This window comes from Tympanuchus pallidicinctus, unplaced genomic scaffold (assembly GCF_026119805.1).
Source record: "Tympanuchus pallidicinctus isolate F22 unplaced genomic scaffold, pur_lepc_1.0 scaffold16, whole genome shotgun sequence".
NCBI classification, from domain to species: domain Eukaryota; kingdom Metazoa; phylum Chordata; class Aves; order Galliformes; family Phasianidae; genus Tympanuchus; species Tympanuchus pallidicinctus.
Genome location: NW_026294679.1, coordinates 6606327 through 6626026, shown reverse-complemented (window position 1 = coordinate 6626026; position 19700 = coordinate 6606327). Strand labels below are relative to the sequence as shown.

The 19700-nt window shown below is 40.8% G+C and overlaps 1 protein-coding gene across 1 annotated transcript; it reads left to right on the top strand.

Annotated features, from left to right (window-relative positions):
* Positions 1-1687: 1687 nt before the first annotated feature.
* LOC128077837 (pancreatic lipase-related protein 2-like) lies at positions 1688-18398 on the top strand. Its single transcript, XM_052677398.1, has 14 exons — positions 1688-1707; positions 5396-5429; positions 7100-7148; positions 7848-8002; positions 9453-9578; positions 11096-11230; positions 13010-13118; positions 13710-13826; positions 13913-14035; positions 14668-14786; positions 15777-15906; positions 16195-16306; positions 17150-17317; positions 18286-18398. The coding sequence occupies exons 1-14, from the start codon at positions 1688-1690 to the stop codon at positions 18347-18349; spliced, it is 1461 nt and encodes a 486-aa protein (XP_052533358.1). The 3' UTR covers positions 18350-18398.
* Positions 18399-19700: the final 1302 nt, after the last annotated feature.

Here is a 19700-nt window from a genome sequence, read left to right as displayed (position 1 = left end):
CCACTTCACCAGCAAACAAGAATCAAACCACAGTCCAAACCTTCACGTAGGCTCTGCAAAGAGCGACACGTACTCATAACACGTTTTTCTACATTGAATGTCAAGCGTGTTATCATACAGAAAAAATGCATCTTTGCTGGTATTTCTGAATTTATATCATCTCTCAAACAACGCACCTATCTCAAGACCACAAACTGGTTTTTCACATAAACCTTAGGTTCAACCCAGGTTACTTCCTGCCCCTAAGCATTTTGTTGAATCACTCCCTGTGTAAGGACGAATGTCACCAGTTCAGTTGCATGAACAGGTAGGTGACTATTGCAGCACTCATCCTGTAGGTAGCAGTACAGCGATTTGAGGGCTTGCCCATGAGCTGAAAGACCTGAGTTGTGACACACTCCTGAACTCATTCAGACCCACGGCCTCCAGGGCAAGAGGAGAAACTGGGACTCATATGATGGACAAGGCATCTAGTCACTAAGCCACTGCAGAGAAACACACGATTATCACCATCCTCTCTTTCTCCTCCTGACACAGTACTGAATGAAAGTGCCTGTGATTTATCAGTGGGGTCAATATGTGCCAGTTTTGTTCAGATCACGCCAACAGATGAGAAAGTTTGGTGCCTATTTTGTAAACCCCACGTTCTAGAAGGACACAAATTAGTCAGAACTGCAGAGAGTAGACAAAGCTTGAATAACTTTACTAGCAAAAGCTAAAAAATTGTCAGGAACCTATATTCTCCCTAAAGTGTATGACAACCTTTTCTACCTTCCCCTGTTGAGAAGAACTATGACTCTCTCTGCAGAAACCATCAACAGGCTTGGTTATGCAAAAATGCACAAGGGTTTGTTTCACTGAGTACAAATATCAGCTGGATCACAGATGGCTGGTCCCTTCCAGTGGGTAACGCAGGACATAAAAATTAAGCACCTACTCTGAAATGCTTCATAACAGAGGCTCGATCCATTGCGTACAACAGCAGCCTCTGACAGCCAGCCTCTTCATGGAATCATAGGATATCCCAAGTTGGAGGAGATCCATTGAGATCATGAAGTCCAACTCTTGCTTTCACAGCTGACCACCTGACAAGACTGAGAAAACTGTCCAAACACTTCTTGAACTCCAGCAGCATAGTGATGTGACCACTGCCCTGGAGGGCCTGTTCCAGGGCTTGACCACCTTCTTGAAGAACCTTTTTCTGATATACAACCTGAGCCTGCCCACTGCAACTATCACTGGTCATGAGAGAGAGAAGATCAGTACCTGCCGCTGTGCTCCCTTTCATGAGGAAAGGTGCAGGCTGTGATGAGGTTTCCCCTCAGTCTCCTCTTCCCTAGGCTGAGAGGTTGTCTGTTATGAATGTCCTATACCTATATTGCTTTTACGTGGCAAAATGGCCTCATGTTCCATTTATTCAAATCCATAGCAAAACCTTCAGAGGTAAAATTTTGATGAATTAGAAATGATGCGAGAGCTGGAGAGCCAAGAAAAGGGAATATATATTACATCCAGCAATAAGAGTATCACCCTTACAGAGCTTCTTGCTCACCAACATCAAACCAGTAATTAGGCACCGTGTGGGCAGGTCCGCACCCGCGGTGGTGGGACAGAGTCCAAGTGAAAAGAGCCAGGAACAGTCAGGGCTTGGCAGGAGCCGTCCGAACACAGCATACAAAGCAGCAACATGGTGTGCAAGCCAGAGTGGTAAGTGGCTGAGAAAACTGTAGGATTTGGGGTGACTTACTAACAGCTGCTTGGGGCTCACGCTTACAAAAAGATTGAGCGGCTTGAGCAGCAGTCCTCAGAGCTATTCTGAGGTGATTTTGGAGGTAGCAACAAGGCTGAAACCTTTTCAGTTCTAGGAAATCCCAATGGGACATGATCATTTCTGGGCAGCTAAGAAAACTGGGTAGGGTCAGTAGAGCTAAGGTAATGTAACAGATATTGTATCTCTGATTTAAAGAGAGATCAAATGATGGTATTTGTACATGGAATGTGCACTTTTTAAAGCAAAAATACATGAGAATACAAGTAATAGCTGAAAATAATAAGTAAGTATTATTAGGAGTATTCTAGATACTCCTAAGAGGGAGAAGGGAAGTGAGGAAGAATTACTGAACTGTTATATGGAAGAAGGAGGCAGATAAGACCTGTTTTAACTGACCACCACATACGGAGTAAGTTGTTTCCAGCAAAAACTATTCTGCACTTTGGAAATGGCCAAAAGCATTGGTCATAAAGCTGACTGATATAACAGTAACCTTTTTATGAAGAACAGAGAAGTCCTGGAAAGACTTGTAAGTCGCTGGCAGTCAACTGGAGGCTCCCTAGTCAGCATAGATTTGGCACAGTCATCTCCCCAAACTGAATCATAGCTTTGCCTCTGCATGTTTTACTGTCTGAACACCAGTTTAGGAACGAGGTGAGAATGCTTATTTAGGAAGTCAAAGCAGATGCTGTACTGTGAGAATGTTTTTAATAGGTTTTCTTTATTACTATCCTGCCATCTCTTTGGATTCTGCACTTTTTCTAAGAGACTGACAAAAGCGCCTTGAAGTCCAAATCTGACTGCAGTTGCTAGCAGTGAACAAATCTGTGCACAATTCTGCGTATATGCTTCCCTTTAATGAAGCGCTTTCCACATTTAATGACTTTAGAGAATAACAGGCATCAGCATTCTGTGTCATTGAGGCTGATGCCTTAGTTTTCTGTCAGCTTCATTTTAAGCGGTCAGTAGATACTCACACAACTCTACTATCCAGACCAGACGATGTATGTGAACCCTGCCTTGCTTCAATTGCTGTTGTGATGTGCAGTAACCTGGAGGAATGAAAAGGTTCTTGGACATCCTTTTCTTACTGTGATGTTAAGCGTGTGGGTTTCAGCGCTATTCATTTAGGATCAGTTTCCTCACGGAGAACTTAGCTGAACCTAAAAGCTGGTGAGCCAGCTGGAAAGGAGGCTGGCTAATTGCCCAGATGCTCTTTTACTTATTGTTACTTGTTTGTACTGAAGCAGAGCCAAAAAGCCTTCATCTGGAACCCAACTAGGGGCAATTAACAACCACATCTGAGGGATGGGGAGGAGACAGAGATGAAATTAAGTCTTCTACCAATTACGCCAATTATGCTGCTCACCTCAGTAAGCTCACTGCACCACCAGCACTTTGCCCACTGCTGTGCACACAGGCTTTCAGCATGTGAGAGGCACAAGAAACACTCTGCTGAGTGTGAGCTGCTGAGCAGAGACTGAGCCTGGAAAAGGTGGCAATCTTTCTATATTTGTACAAAGACCATCTCTACAAAATACAAATAAATACAATTAAATTACAAAGAAAAAGCATACTGTCAGGTAATTACATACGTCAAATACATACATGATCCCTCTTACCAGGTCTACAGATACTATTGCAACTATTGATACTGTTTTATCCTCTACTTCATTTATCCTTTTGTGCATCATTACAGTGTTCAGGAGTGCAATTAGCGAGTGCTATCTGTATGCCTCAAATCCATGCAGAAATTTGACATGAATCTCCTCTAGTCAGGGCTTGCAAGCAAAATTCTGGATGTAGCCTTTGCATTATCAGCTGATCAGTGCACCAGACTACCAAAATATGTGAAAGGCTAAAATAAAACACTGGAAAAGCAGAAATTAAAATAATATTTCCTGTTCAAGGATAGTGACAGTGTATAGGAAGTATGACTGCTGCATTCAGGTAGGAAAGATGGAAAAACAGAAACACGAACATTACAATGAGTTGAAAGAAGATATAAATGCAGAATTGGAAAAAGCAGATAAATTGGAAAGCCAGCATGTTACTACAAGGAGAGAGGACACTGCAGTTAGCTCTGTCTGCAGATGAGAATAAGCCAGCACTGCAGACTGTCTGTTCCAGCTCTGCCTCTGCTTGCCTTGAAAGCAAAGGCTGCTCTCCATCTCAGCACAGACTTTAGCTTTCTGTTTGGCCATAGGACGAAAAAGTGTAATGTATTCTCTAGAGCTGTGCCACTTCTCACCATCACATTAAAATCTGATAAAACCCTATCCTAAAAGCAGATGTGCTTTTGGACTCTAGCTTTTTTATTTTTATTTTTTTACTCCAGCTGGATGCTATTTCAGGACAACAGAGGAGACTTCATTATTACTACGGGTAGTTCTCGTTCCACCACTGCTGCTCTTTCAGCACAGCATTCATGGCCAGTGGTAATACCAGTGTTAAATGCTCACATGCAACGTAATGCCAAGAGCTAATTCTCATAAAACCCTAATTAGCAATGATTCATCAGGAGCATTCAGTAACAGTAGTGTCAAAAGCCAAGCTAAAAAACACGATCGCATTTTGATTGTGATGTTATGAGATCATGCACAGGAGCAAGAATTGTATCTGTGAATCCAGGAACTGCCTTCTGGTTGTTCCCCGTTATATTCTGCGTTGCAGTAATTACTCAAATTTTAATCTAGTTAATCCACACATTCAACTTTTAATCTACTTAACTGTTGCAATAACATACGTATATCATTTTAATTTCTTAACTGAAGTATCGAGTAGCAGAGCATCATATTGGAATTCAAGTAGCACGAGACCACTAATACTGATCTCACAAGGGTGTTGTATTAGGCTGTCAAATCATCTAATGGAATTCAATTACACAGCTTTAATCTTCTAACTGTTTTTTACACATTTTCTTTCCTGAGTATTCAGTGGAAAATCCCATTATTCTGCATCACACTGATACTGGACTGAAACTCCACCAATCTGGGATGTGAAAGTCCTCAAGTTGTTCTTCTTATTCTTCTTCTTATTATTATTTTACCTGTTAGGATATCAAATTTCTTCAGATCACATAGGTATGTGCTACTGTAGCTACTTGGCAGCTATGAGCTACCAAAATTCACTGATTTTAAACTATGCAGCACTAGCAGCTGTTCTACAGGTCTGGAGTTATTGTCTGAACATAGTATCAACATCAACACTTTTCTTCTGCTGTGAAGAACACCAGCTGGATTTGGTAAACAGAGAAAAACAACAGCATAAACATTTCAGTTCAGCTGCATCATTGTGTTTTGCCCAATTTTTTTTAGTAATGAATCAAAATCAGGGCATCTGTTTACTTCCTCCATACATGCAAAATTTTTTCTTAATTCATGTCTTAAATCTACTGCCCACAAACGTATATGTTGGCATTGCTGCTTTCCTACAAAATTTGTTTGACTTAACTTCTAATTCCCAGTTATCCACATTCCCCATTTTTGTTGTTTTGTGTTCTTTCACATTACCACATTTCACCTATAGATGTTTAACCTCCATCTTTTCTATTTTTTCAAGCATGTAACTACCAAATCTGCACCAAAGAAAACAGAAACCTTTTTCTGCCGTGTAACCACTAAGCACTGAAGGATACAATAAGTGTGATAAAAGAATGGTGAGTAAAATTCTTAGCAATTACATACACAAATATATTTTGTTTTGAATGAAAAACAATTTTCTACAGTGAGATTAAGTTAAAATTGCTGATAATTAAAAAACCTGACAATTGGGCTTTTCCCCCTGGAACAAACTGTGTCTGTGTTTGTGCACATGTCCTGGGAGGTGTGTAGGTACATGTGTGGGACAGTCATTATTCAGATATTCTTCTTCATATCTCACAAGCCATCCACTGGTGGCTCATGAATCACACGTTGAGCAATAGAAGGTGAAGCCATTGTGAAGGATAGCTACTCAACCAGCGCACATTTTGTAGATTACAATCTCAACCTATGAACTTTTGTTGTTGTTGTTGTTGTTGCCTCTAAGCCGAACAGCTGTTTGGAAATGGCTACTGCTGTTTTTGGCAGTGCACATCCCATTTCTCTCTGAGTAAAACAGCTGAGTTGAGCATTCAAGGACCTTTCTGCCAGCAGTGCTGGGCTGACTATATGTGCACAAACAAGTCATTCCTGTTCATCTGGTTCAGCTCTAAGGCTCTTAAGTGCCCAGAGAGGGAACTATCCCCCATTAAATCCTATACTGCCTCAACTGTTTTAGAAAGAGGTAATATCTTAATATTCTTCCACTTCTTTTGCTGTTAGGTTGAGATAAACCAATAGCGAAAACTCAACAGCTAAAAAATTAGCATCTATTCAAACTACGCACATAACAGAATGAATCAGCTTTCCACACACAGACACTAAACAGAAGTTGTCTGTATCTTCCATTACTTCCCTACCTGTTTGCTTCCACTTTCTGCTTTCAAAGACAGAGTCTTTGAAGAGAAATTGATCACTCTTGTTTGGCAACAACCTCCCACATTATTTAAAATCACTAGTCATTACTCATCCATTTTCTTCATAAGCTTATTAATTTTCAAGCTGCCTTTTCAGATTTCAGGTCTGTAAAAAGAAATTCTACAGCTCAAAATGTTTGCTTTATAAGAAAAAGCAGAATGTGGAAAATGTGAATTGGGTGCCATATAGAACACCTGGAAGAGGAAACAGTGAAGGATGCAAATGTGGGGAGGAGAATGGCGAAATACGTGGGGCGCCTGCCATAGGAAAGCCAAGGATGGAAAGTGCAGAGGAAAGAAATCTGAGTAAAGAAGGAAAGTGAAAGTGCAGAATTGCAAGGGACCTGGGGTAAAAGTAGAAAAACAGCCCAAAGAAGCTGCCAGGTATGCAGACCCATCAAGTTACGTGGATCAGTGTTTGTTTGGCCACATCTCCTATCTATCTGCTCTTGGCTGGTACTCACTACTGAGGTCACTCCCTCAGCAACCTACATCCACCAGTGGATGTACAAGAAATGCAAAGAACAGAAAACTGAATGAGTAGGAAAGTTCAGCTGCCTCACCTTGCTGGCAGTGCTCCTCCTAACGCAGCCTAGAATACCCATAGACCCCAAAGCACATTGATAGCTCGTGGTCAAGCTGGTGTCCATCAGGACAGCCAGATCTCTTTTTGCAGAGCTGCTTTCCAGCCGATTGCCCCCCATGGGTACTGGGTTACTCTTCTTCTGCCACAGGTCTTTGTGTTACTCTTCGTGTTACAAATAACTATTTGTCTTTGCAGGACAAAAAACTAAATAAAACACCCAACTTGTATATTCAATTTGCTTTAGGTCGTTGGAACATGGATTATTGCATTTTATCTCCTTGGCACAGTAGCAGGTGAGATACATTTTCTATAAACATTCTAACAAGGAGATTACTTTTGGCAAAATAATATAAAGGAGTTAATTACTAATGTCTTTGTTTAAAATTAAGTTGTGGTATGATTTATGTGTCATTTTATGGCAGTGTCGATTACTATGCATGAAACAGATGCTAAAGGCTCCACCTCATTTCAATTTATTTAGAATGAAGTACACAAAACTTTGTGCCCAAATTGCACAGAGTAGAATTGCAAAGTCACAGGCCCTCATTCTATCAAGACAGTGCACAAGTTGCCTCTACACATTACAGCTATTAACAAAGAATGGCTCAGCAGCAAGGTGCTTAACACAACAGACAGTGCTAAAAGAGAAAAGCTGAGCTTAAGGGAGCAAAAGACCTATTCAATCAAGAAAATGCTAACACATTGAAAGAAACTATCATCTCATTCATTATACAAGACTGCTGCGTGTATATATCTGTTCCTACAATGAAGTACAGTGCTTCTGGGCAAGAAGCGTGCAGGGGCAATTCTAACACACATTCCTAAACATACTGTTTTTTTTTAATTTTTGATTTAATCCTTTACAAGACAAGAAAATCTGTTGGACTTGATGACCTTTGAGGTCTTTTCCAACCAGAATGATTCTATGATTCCACATTATCTGCCTGTAAGCGTCCAAAATACAAAACAGTTCTTTCTTTCTTCTATTCTAGGTGACGAAGTTTGCTACCCCAGGCTTGGCTGTTTCTCAAATGACCCACCCTGGTCTGGGATACCAGGGAGACCTCTGACAGGTCTGCCTGAATCTCCTGAAGAGATGAACATCAGCTTCTCTCTCTATACCAGGGAAACAGGAAATAACTCACAGGTGACATTTATTTTTTAACATCAAGAACTGTCTAAAGCTACAAATGTTTATCAACTTGTTCAAAAGTCTACAGCACTCAACATAGAAAATGAGTCAAAATGAGAAGATAGTCTGAAGGTATAGTAATGAATAAACACTGAAGTTTTGGGGGATAAAGCATGAAAACAAAATGTGGTGAAGGAACTCAGAAATTCAACAGCTTTCCTGGTATTTCCTTGCATAAGGATGTGGCTTTTTTTTTTTTTTTTAACAATATCTGGGGCCACATTCTTCCTTGAAGTCTGAGTGATTGTACACCCTTATCCACCTCTCTATGCTGAAGTTAAGACAGAACAACTCAAATTGCCTATGCCCTGAAAAATCTGAGCTAAGCAATTGTGTAGGAATTGTAAGATGTGGGGCTAGAACCACATCAATCCAGCAAATGCATGCAGAGCTGCTGAATTCCTTGCAGGCTCCCAGAGCAGCATCCCTTGTGCCATGCAGGAATGTTTATGATTCTTCTGCCATGAACTACAAGGGCAGAACTGCCTCAGGCACCACAGCTCTCAGCAACCCTGGTTGTCATGCCAAGAGTCCAGCTCAGCTTCTCTTAAAGGAAAGAAGTTAAACCTGTAGTAAATTTTTACAGCTTGCAGAGTAGGGACGCGTGAGCACACAGCACGCACTCAGCAATGGTTACTCATGCATCTTGGCTGTTGACAAAATAAGTCAAAATATACCTTGTACTACTTGCCAGCCACTGAACTTCAACATATCTCTGATCTAGGGCACAGCCCTTCCACACCCAGACTCCCTGAGCTCACACTACAGATGCTGCATTTGTTTAAATACAGTACAGATGGTCACAGATCATTCAGAGCAAAAAGAAGATGTATAATTAAGCAGCTGGCAGCAATTTGTGGTGGGCCAAGGTCAGTTTCACCACTACTGCATGCAGCTCGGCATGATATTCTTTCAGCTTTCCTCAATTGACAGGAAAAAAAAAAAGGAAAAAAAAAGAAAAAAAATAGAAATAGAAATATCACCTGCACAGAGAAACAAGCTGTTTCCTAAGCATAGAGCAGCTTATGGAAGCCAAAGCTCAGGTCATAAAAGGGCAAACAGAACCAGGATGCATGAAGTTTCCAGAGGAGCTCAACCAACTCCGGCCAACAGGCATCATCAGATACCACCGCACTTTTGGGCTGTTTCCTTTGCCCAGTATGGAGGTTATTGCTGCACTAAGGAAAACAAATTAGAGCAACAGAAACCACATGGGCACAGCTTCCTTGGAAATGTAGTGGGACTGAGAAAGGTGAGATTGAGAAAGGTGAGATAGGGGATCCCTGGGACCCTGCACATTCAAGACAGATGTGAATCCTAAGAAGCATGACTTGGTATTTTAAAAATATTTAAAAGCATAAGTACATACAAGAGCTTGATTTTTTGTTTGCTTGTTTACACACAGGTGATCTCGGCAATAAACTCCTCAACCATCCAAAACTCACATTTTTCCTCACGTAGGAGAACCTCCTTCATCATTCATGGATTTAGCAGCACAGGAAAAAAAGGCTGGGTGGTAGAAATGTGCTTGGTATGAGACAGCATTCTCTCTTTTCTATTGGTGGTTGTATTTACGTTCTATCATTATGACTTAGACACTAAGGTTCACCTCCTGTTTCGAAATTCATGACATAGTGGTGGATACCAACAATGAAATTACTAACCAAAGTCAGAATGTTCCCATTCTGGGTGGTGCTGCACTGTCAAGGCTTCTTGGTCATCTCTGACATTATGCTACGCTAGAGAATTTTCATCCCCCAAGCTCTACAAATGAGAACAAAGCAACCAACTGAAAGCAGATGTCCTGAGCCTCTACACTGGTGTCATAGTCAGATTAGGCAGGCCAATTCCCTGTGTCTCCTATTGGGAACCACTGAAAAATCTTTCAGCCAAAATACCTTTCTAAATTCTTGTCCTCCTTGAGTTTCAGTCTACAAGCACTCTTCTGCTTTAGATATATTCAGCTGACAGTAAAAGAAAGAAGGGAAAAGGAAGAAAAGAAGCATATTTCATATTTCAAATATGAAATGTGGAAGTTAGAACAAACCAGAGCTGCTGCAGTCTGGCCAGCAGAGGGTACAGTGTCAGAGGATACAGAGAATAGAGTCAGCCTTGGCTCTGACAAAGAAGCAGTGTCTTTTGTAAGTTCTTTCTTAGCATTAGCAGAGAAAAGATGGAAAAAGACCACTGCTGAATGCTGCCACAGCTCTGCAGAACTATTTTGTTCATTAATCTATATGAAAACTTTTGATCCAGAATGCCACATTTCTAAATTTTCCTGTCTAAAATAAACAGTAATTCTACCTGCCTCACTAGAAGCCATTTCATGGTATGCCTAGAGGAGAGGATGGAGTCCAGGATTCAGTGTCCTATTGCTCCAAGGCTCTGCTTTTCTTGTCATTCACCTTTCACCATTTAGCACAGATTAATTTTTGTTTCTGCTCCTTATTCTTTCTAAAATTTAAGTAAGCCTTAATCGTAGAAATCTAGAACTGCAGACTTTAATACAAGATTCTTATAGTGGAAAAAAATCTGCAAGATTGTGGCCAGTACAAAAATGAGCAGTGCATTAACTGTCTGCTGAATTAGAAACTTTCCAGTTTGCTCTGACCCATTCCAGTCTAACATCTCTTTCTCAGTGTTAAATACATTTGGTAAACAAGTTGACTTCCCATACTATTTAGTTAAGATACAGATGACCCTCATAAAACTGCACATAGCAGCTCTTGTGTAGTTGTATGGTTTTTCCAAGTTATTTAAAATATGTATTTCAGTAGCTTATAGAGCTATTAATAAAGCTTATAATAAAACATTTTTTATTATAGTCTTTCACAATTGAGACTTTGGGAATGAACAGCTTATTACATTCTGTTTTAGAAGAAGAACCATTTCAGTGTCACATAGGCTACAGTGAATAATTCTGTTCAGTAAAGAATGAGAAAATTGTGTGAATATGTTACTATTTAATGTTTATTCTGATATCATCTTAATCCTTGTTTGCTATTTTATGTTTCTTTAAATACTCTGCTCTATGTGCTCCCACATCAGCTGTTACTGGAAGTAGAAAACATAAACTGCATTGCTGTCGATTGGAAAGAAGGTGCAAAAGGCACCTATGTCTGTGCAGTGAACAACATCCGTGTGCTTGGGGCTGAGGTTGCTTATTTCATAAAAACTTTACAGGTAAAATAATACAGCTTTACAAGCTATAATTCTTAAGGAAATATAGAGGAGTGAAGATGATTTGCTTTGATTTCAAACTTTGTCTAATATGGACAGCCAGTGCTTCAGGAAGATCTGTACAATGCATACAGTTGAGATCTAGCTAATTCTACTAATTATCAGCTCCGTAAGGAGTTCTCACAGCCACAGAAGTCTCCATTGAAGCTTAATGCGGTTGAAAAGAGGTGCCAATTGATTAAAGGCCAGTAGGTGGCAATATCTCCCCATTTCCACACGATGGTACAGGTAAGAGCATTCAGCGCAAATGAGGCTAGATACATTCAGTGTTTACAAGAGGTTATGAGAGAATAATACACGTGGTTATAGGTAAATCAGCATCTCAACAGCACTGAAATGAGCAGGAGCTGGAAGCACCACGCAGAACCACTTGCTAATGCCACATTAGCTGTCTGCAGGCACAGTAAATTGTCCTGGTGCTTTCTAGTTGTGAAGCTCGCGTTCACTTTTACACACACAGCACAGAACTGCTCAATTGCAAAGTTTAATACTAGCGCTTCCCTCTGACTTCAAATAGAATTAGGACTGCTGAGATCAGACCCTGCTTGGTTGCAGACTTGATGCTAGTCAGTAGGCATTTGTCTTATGTCGTAAGGGATATTCCGGAGGCTGAAGGCAAAGTATCAACTTTATGAACACCTGAGTATGATAGAACAGTTCTCCAGAGGCCACTGACGGTCAATCTCCTGTTTCTACCTAGGGAGCTCTAATAACTACCTTCACACCTTTGTTTCTTTGTTTTCCTTCCTGGTGTAAAGTCCCAGCTAACTTGAAGTTGGGTCCAGTTTCTCATGGGATCTCTTCATCTGTCTCCTTTCATTTAAGATCTCCATTAGTGTACCAACTTGCAGTCTAGACCTCTTTTCCTTCCACTAACAGGCTGCATAAATGATCCCTAGCTCTTTTCCTAAGTTTACAAACTTCTGGAAACTTAAGGAAAGTTAGCTGCGTTGTAAATATATGAACTGCAGTGAAGACTATTCAAAGGATTCTGTCATCTGTTGATAAGCACAGATAGACTGATAGTAAAGATCTGTTTTTAGTTCAGTACATAACAAAATTAATTACAAAACAAAAAAGCTCATGCAGTTGAGCAGCCAATACTTGCTGACTTTGAACATCACAAACCCAGCATATGCCTGTATGAAATGTGTTCCCTGCAGGCAGCATACATGCTGATTAGTTTCCATTTCTGTCTTCAAAGCACACGTAATACATCAGAATTGCAAGTCTTGCATAGGTGACACTTGACAAAGGGGAGAATGCTTATCAATCCCCTAAGCTGGTCAGTAAAATGCCTCTGACTGATATGATCACATTTTCTAAGCAGGCACATGAGAGAGCAGACATTAAATGAGAAAGAGCTCCATAACCAACTCACTGAAGGGAAAGCAAGATCATAGTGATGGACCTTAAAATTAGGGGTTAATCCAAACAGGAAACCTTTGTATTTTGTTACCAGGGGTGATTGAACATGTAACCACATAACAAGGCTGTGATAGTGAATCCATCAGCACTAAGCATTTAAAATTCTAGATTGGACCTTTTTCTAGTAAGTCTTAGGGTAATTAAAACAGTAATTATCTCAAGGAATTCTCACACTGTTGGCTAAGCAGGAAGTGAGCCTAGAGGTTCCCAAAGGCCCACAGTGTCAGACACCTCCTTACTTGCTATTAAAAGCCTGTGTTCTTGTCTCCCAACCACCACCACCTTACTGATCAGAAACTCTTCAGATACTCCCCTCGTGAGATCCACTTAATTGGGCACAGCCTGGGCGCGCACACAGCGGGAGAGACAGGCAGAAGGGTCCGAGGTATCCGGCGGATCTCAGGTAGGCTGCTCCTTGGGATGCACACCTAACAGGGGACGCTTTTGATAGAGAGAAGCTTGTAGCATGTAGCTTGTAGTCTACAGACCAGAATGAAATCATTGGTAGTGCTGCAGACACCATATATGAGTAAGCAGACTTTGTGCTTCTCAAGAACAGGAGTAGATATTATTTTTCTTAGTGAGGTTTAAAGCTCTTTATGAGAAGGGCTCTTTTTTAGTATGTTTGCAGCTTTACTGTCATCCACCGGGCTGCATCAGCACCACACAAAGACAAGCACCGCATCAAAAATCTTTAGTTTTCCTATTCAGTATGCTTGGCAGGTCAGTAATAACATCAGTTGTAATGGAACACTTCCTTCTCAGTAATATGATGTCATTATGTATTCTATTGGAAAATGTTTTGCTTTTACTGGGATGAGTTTGCAGGGAGGTTCACAAACCCATGTTACTGCACAGCCGGTTCAGCCTAGCTTACAGTTCACATTATTGTTACTCAACGTGCCTTGTGTAAGGTTGAATGTCTGACATTGTAAATTGTCAAAAAACATTAACATGCTGTATCTCTCTTACAATAAACACGGGGTGCTTTTAGGCTTGGACCCTGCTGGGCCCTATTTTGAAGGCACTCCTCCCGAGGTGAGACTGGATCCTACAGATGCCAACTTCGTTGATGTTATTCACAGTAATGCTGCTCACTTTCCTGCCACAGGTAAGTGTTCATGTGCAAGTAGCTGCAGAGATAAGAATACCACAGAGATACCCTGAGACACTGACAACATCACGTGTGCTCCTTAGGGTTTGGAATATATAACACCACTGGTCATCTTGACTTTTACCCAAATGGAGGAACTCTAATGCCTGGATGCAATGATTTACTTCTGGAAATGAAACGAAGTGATTTTGAAGCTCTAATTGCAGGTAAGCATGCATTCCCAACACATTCAGTATTCTATTTTCACGAACTGTGAAAGCCTCTATTCCTCTGGGAGAAAACAAAATTGAACAAAATTGATTTTTTTTGCCAGTTTGCTCATAAGTAAGAAGAGGAAATAAGAAATAAAAGCTAGATCAGAATGGCGTTACACAGGGAACCCTGCAGGGCAAGAGTAGTCAGAGGCATCACACAGGCCAGGGTTTTGCTTCTGCAGTTTGAAATCAGACCTGCAGCGCATGTAAAAGGGTTTGGGAGTACACAAATCTAGCACCCTAATGATGTTTCCAGGAGATGTATCCCAGGCTGAGGGAGGTGGCATGGCACATGAAACTGCATTGCAACTCTGCCTGAGACTCCATCAGGCTTTTGAATGATAGGCAGAGAAATTCTCTCTGCTCTAAAAGCTTTTTAATGCTGTACTTAATGTAACTTGCTGTAACATCATATGCACAGACTATATATACATGAATTTATAAAATACATGTATAAATACATATGTATACCTTACTAGCCCATGCTGCTATTCTATTCCATGCCTCATGCTGAGGCAAGTACAAGTGTTGTACAGGATAACAGGAAATTATTTAATGGATGCTCATAAATTTTGTCCCAACAGACACCACAATCTTTGGAAGCTGCCATCACTCACGCAGCCATGAGTTTTATTTTAAGAGTATCCTCTATCCCACTGGATTCATTGGATATCCCTGTGAGACATATGAAGACTTCAAGTCAGTAAGTATATCAGCCTGGGAACAAATGAAATATAAAGAAAATTATCAAGATAGATCTCACACACAGCACACCTGAATGTGAATAATTCTGCTTGTGTCACCTAGCTAACAGAAGACCTGAGCTCAAACACCAGCTCGAGCAGTGCAGGCCAGGAGGAGGAGGCAAAGCACTCAGCAGCTCTATCAGCTCTTCCACTTTGGAGAATTAATCCTAAAGCAGAGCTGATACCATCGAAATAGGGGGAAAAAAATTAAACCTTATGCAATTCTCACCCTCTACGCAAACAGCATATAGACTAAATACACAAGTTGGCTCTGACGTCTTTCTCGTCACTGTCACCACTGCTGAAATGCACCACCCACTCCTCGCTGTGCTCACATCCACTGTTTGGTCTCCAGAAGCATTCAGCAAGTGTCAATGAATGCCAATGGCTGCCATTTTTTCTGCGTGGAGGATTTCACTTCCACTCCGCTGCTTCATATGCACTTCCGTATCAGAAACCATTATGTCAGATTGTCCCTCTGCTGCCATCTGTTGCACAGCAACAAATGTAATGGAATAGTGGTGGGAAGGTTCAGACTCTACTGCCATGCCACCAACGTCCTCCTCTGGCTAACATAATAAAATAGCAGGCATTACTTTCAGAGCAGCCCTCATACATGTGGTCCTTTTATCCCCAATATAGCATAGCAGACAGGTTCTCTTCTACTGGGAAAGGGAAAGAATGTTCATATTTTTTCCTATGCTCTAGCTGAAAAATAAACTCCCCAAAACATTCAGACCACCACATGCACACTTGTCACATCTACTTATTCCATGTTCCACTCATGTGCGTGCAAGTGCAGAACATGACGTCTGGCTTTATCAGGTTTCAACAACAAAATACAGCAATGCCCCAACTTTGCAAGGTCTGAACAGGATCCTGACCCTTAATATTGTCACAGAATGAAAGATGTACTCCTCATTAACTGCTGCCCTTATTTTTCCTAGGGAGAATGTTTCCCATGTCCCAAACAGGGCTGTCCAATGATGGGGCACCACGCTGACAGGTTTCCATACAAACTGAAGAGAGTAAACCAGAAGTATTTTTTAAACACAGCAGCAGAGCCACCTTTTGCTAGTAAGTGCAGAACATCTTTTACAGTTATTCAAGTTGGAAAGAGATGGCCTTGGCATGATTTATAGTCACGCTCTTCTGATACAAACATTGGCTGAGACTTCTGACTGAAAAAAAATGCTGTATTATCAAAATTCAAGACTTTCATTTACCTTCATGAATGAATTCTCGCTAGGAAAATAGAACTTTCCAGGATGCTAGCAGTTTTAGATCTCTCCTATCGATGGCAATCCAGTTTTATTCTGTTTTTGTTTTGTTTTGTTTTTTTTTATTTATTTTATTTTAATGCAGGTTGGAGACAAAAAGTATTTATCAAACTGTCTGGTGTAAAAAAAATGAGGGGAGACATAAACCTGATATTCCATGACACAGAGGGAAATACAAAAGAATATGAAATTGCCAGGTAGGATAAATTAATGTTCCTCTATAGCATTGAATGCTACTAACATTAATATGTAAGCAGTGCAAAGCCTTATTTGTTGCACGGTCTTGTTAACATTCGGTATGAAAATAAGCTATCATGTAGATAAGATCTATAAGGGCAGAAGGATAGCTGTGACAAATAGAATTCACTTTCTTTTTCATGAGCTCTGTGATTTTACAGTGAAATAGGAAGCTGACCTAACAGGAGAAGGGTCACATTTCTAGGAATTGCTCATGAAAAGAAGAAAAACTGCCCCTTTTCTACTTATGTCCTTCTGCCTGTGATCACCTGTTGCATACTCATGTTAGCACAGCAGCTCCCACGCTCAGTTGGACTGCATCACACACTGATGTGTTCCCCCCATGCCAGTAACAGACTCCCCATCACTGCTGGTAACTTGCCGCACAAACTCACACAAGGCAAAACTGTGCCTGAGCTCTTCAAACATGCAAGACAGAGGTGTCCTTCCTCCCTAGGATTTACTAAAAACTATTGCTTTCACCTTGATACCAATGGCATGTTAACGTGGGCTGCACAGTGCTGAGGACACACAGACTGCTATGGCCATCCTAGCTCTGCTGGATCACATCCTGATGGTCTCCTTGCCACATGCCCATTGAAGCTTTCCAGTCCTGCTTTTTTGTCTTCTCCCTGCTCAGAGCGTGCTACAAAGTCCTGGTCCAGTGCCTGTGCTGCTGAAAAGAACAGCAAGTGTGCACATTTCTTTGTAACAAAAGGAAAAAGCTTAATCATGTGGTGAATTCATTTTAGTCCAGTAGGTCTTTTATCATTACATCACTGCTGTCTGCATTCTATTTCCAGCGGAGTCCTCTCTGGTGACCAAGTTTATACAAAATACCTCGATGTTGAAATTGACCCCAAAAAAACTAAAAAAGTTGAATTTCTCTGGAATAAAACCATATTCACTCTGCTCTGGGCAAGAATGGGAGCAGAAGCGGTCAATATAATACACGGAGAAGATGGACGTTGGTGAGTATGTCCTTTGACAGATCAAAAAGAATAGGAAAGGAGCTCAAAACTCTAAGAAATGGGATTTTAAAATGGTCTTGATAAACTGGACCCGTGGTTTGCAATCAGCAGCACAAACTTCAGTAGTTTCAAGCACAGGATACTCCTCTTTAGACAGAAACTGAAATGTTCCAATGCAGAACAGTGAGTAACTGTCTGGAAAGGAATCCATCAGTGAACAATTTAAGGAGCATGTTGTGCCACAGCAGAACAACTACAGACCAACAAGGCTCATTCCCAGGTGCATTACTACACAGCATAGAGGATTCAGAGAGTAATTATTCTAAATTAATTGGCTGGGCTGAGAATGTAACCACGAGTAAGATCATGTATGATGCACACAGATTGAAGTCCAGATAAAGAGTAAGAGGAAGAGATTTAGCCAAGACAGTCTGCATAGAACAGGTGGAGGAGGTGTACACCTCAAGGCAAAGAAGTTGAGAGTGGGGCATAAAGACAGATGGACAAGTTGTGAAAAAGCACAGTGTACTGTTTCACATGGCTATGGGTTTAGGTCAATAATTGATTGGTATATTTTACAACAGAAAAAAATAAATGGTAGATGTCAGGAAAATCTTTCTTATCATTTGGCCTTGGTACGGATTATTTAGATAAGGTCCCCAAAGAAGCTGCAAGGCTGTGGGAAACCTAGTGAAACAGGTGGCCTCGCTTAAGAGGGCTTAACAAGGTGGTTTTCTGACTCCTTACCTAGAGCTCTACTTTTGTGAACCTAGAGATGAATTACATCTTTCTACCAAAACCCAAATTTTACAGCTTCCCCCGTAAGAAGGAAATTCGCCTTGTCACTGATAACAATGCCAATAGGCTTTTAGGAAGGCTTACATGGGATTATGGAGCAAATTAACCTCAAGGTGAGAGCTGACGTCTTTTCTGTGCCTTTCCCTTGATCAAAGCTTTTTCCTTCCCAGGTCAACTTTCTGCGGCCGTGGAACAGTGACATATGGAGTTCCCCAGCTACTTACACCTTGCTAGAGGTCACCAAGAGCAGCTGTTCTGTATACCACAGCTGAGTAAATGACCAATGTGTGGCAATGACAGTGTACAAGGCTATTAAAGCAAATTCTTAAGCTGACTGTTTCTCTTTTAATTTTGACAAATGCATTTGGAAATTCTGAATTTTTTTCAAGTCAAATTCAAGCTTGTTGCACTTCTAAATATGGAAGCAACTGAAAATCATGTATACTTATAACACCAACACGGTCTTGCTCTAATAGTATCCTGAGAAAAGTAGGTAAAAACTTCATTTTGAATGTATTTTGAAGGTTGGAAGAGGGAGTAGAAGCATACTCCATCCATGTTGTGAACACTCTGGTACTGCAGTGCCTCCAAGAATGGAGACTGCTTCTCAGATTTTTGGCTAAGACAAAGTACGGTATCCATTAATTTGAATTTAGGTTCATATGATACTGTTCTGTGGTCAGATGTTTGAGAATAACAGATGAGCTAGTTCAGATTTCTGCATATATTTATACATATAAATAGGGAGAGGGAATACATTATTTCTTCCAGAAAGTTTTATATTTAGTATGATATGTTTGACCAAGCCATTTTTAACTTGAAAAGTACTCAGACCTAAGAAGTAGACTTCGAGCAACAAGACTTTGAATAACTCCAGGCCTTGTAAACACTGGGACTATTTCACATTGAAGCAAGCACTGCCATTCTGCAAAGCACAGTGTGCATGAGCCACCTGGGGCTTTTGGAGACCAAGGCAGTTGGCATTTTTCCAGTACAAAGACCAAGTCCAAACTTAATGACTAGGAAGAAAACGAGTTAATCTTTTATTCCCTCCCATTTCCCCATTCTGAGAAGCAATGCACAAGCTAGATAGACTTCCAATAAATTTCAATAGAAATACAGTATTTGGAATGTTTGCAATGGGTATAAATATTTGAATAAAACCTGCAAAAAAAACAACAACAACAAAAAAAACCCAACCAAACACAACCCAACTCAGTATAGTATTTTTGCCTAAACACTAACCTAACAAAATTAAAAGTACAGTTAAACACAAGTCTGATATTCAGCCAAGACAGATCTGCAGCCATCAGTGCTGCAAATCCCTCAGGCTTAGCAGGCGGCAAAGGAAGCACGGACAATGCCAGGAAGGCCCACACCACGTCCCAGGAGCAAGCTGGGGCCTTCCTGCTGCGTGTGAAATCATTCCACTGATGGATCTGCTTCAGGCCCTCTTTTTATTTTAAATACCAGCATCTTCCACACTAAAACATAGCTGGTTCTTTATTTGCCACTTGCTTTCTCAAAAGCCATCCTTCTTCTGACAGCCCCTGAACTGAGAGGCTCCAAGTGCCTGAGCAGCTCT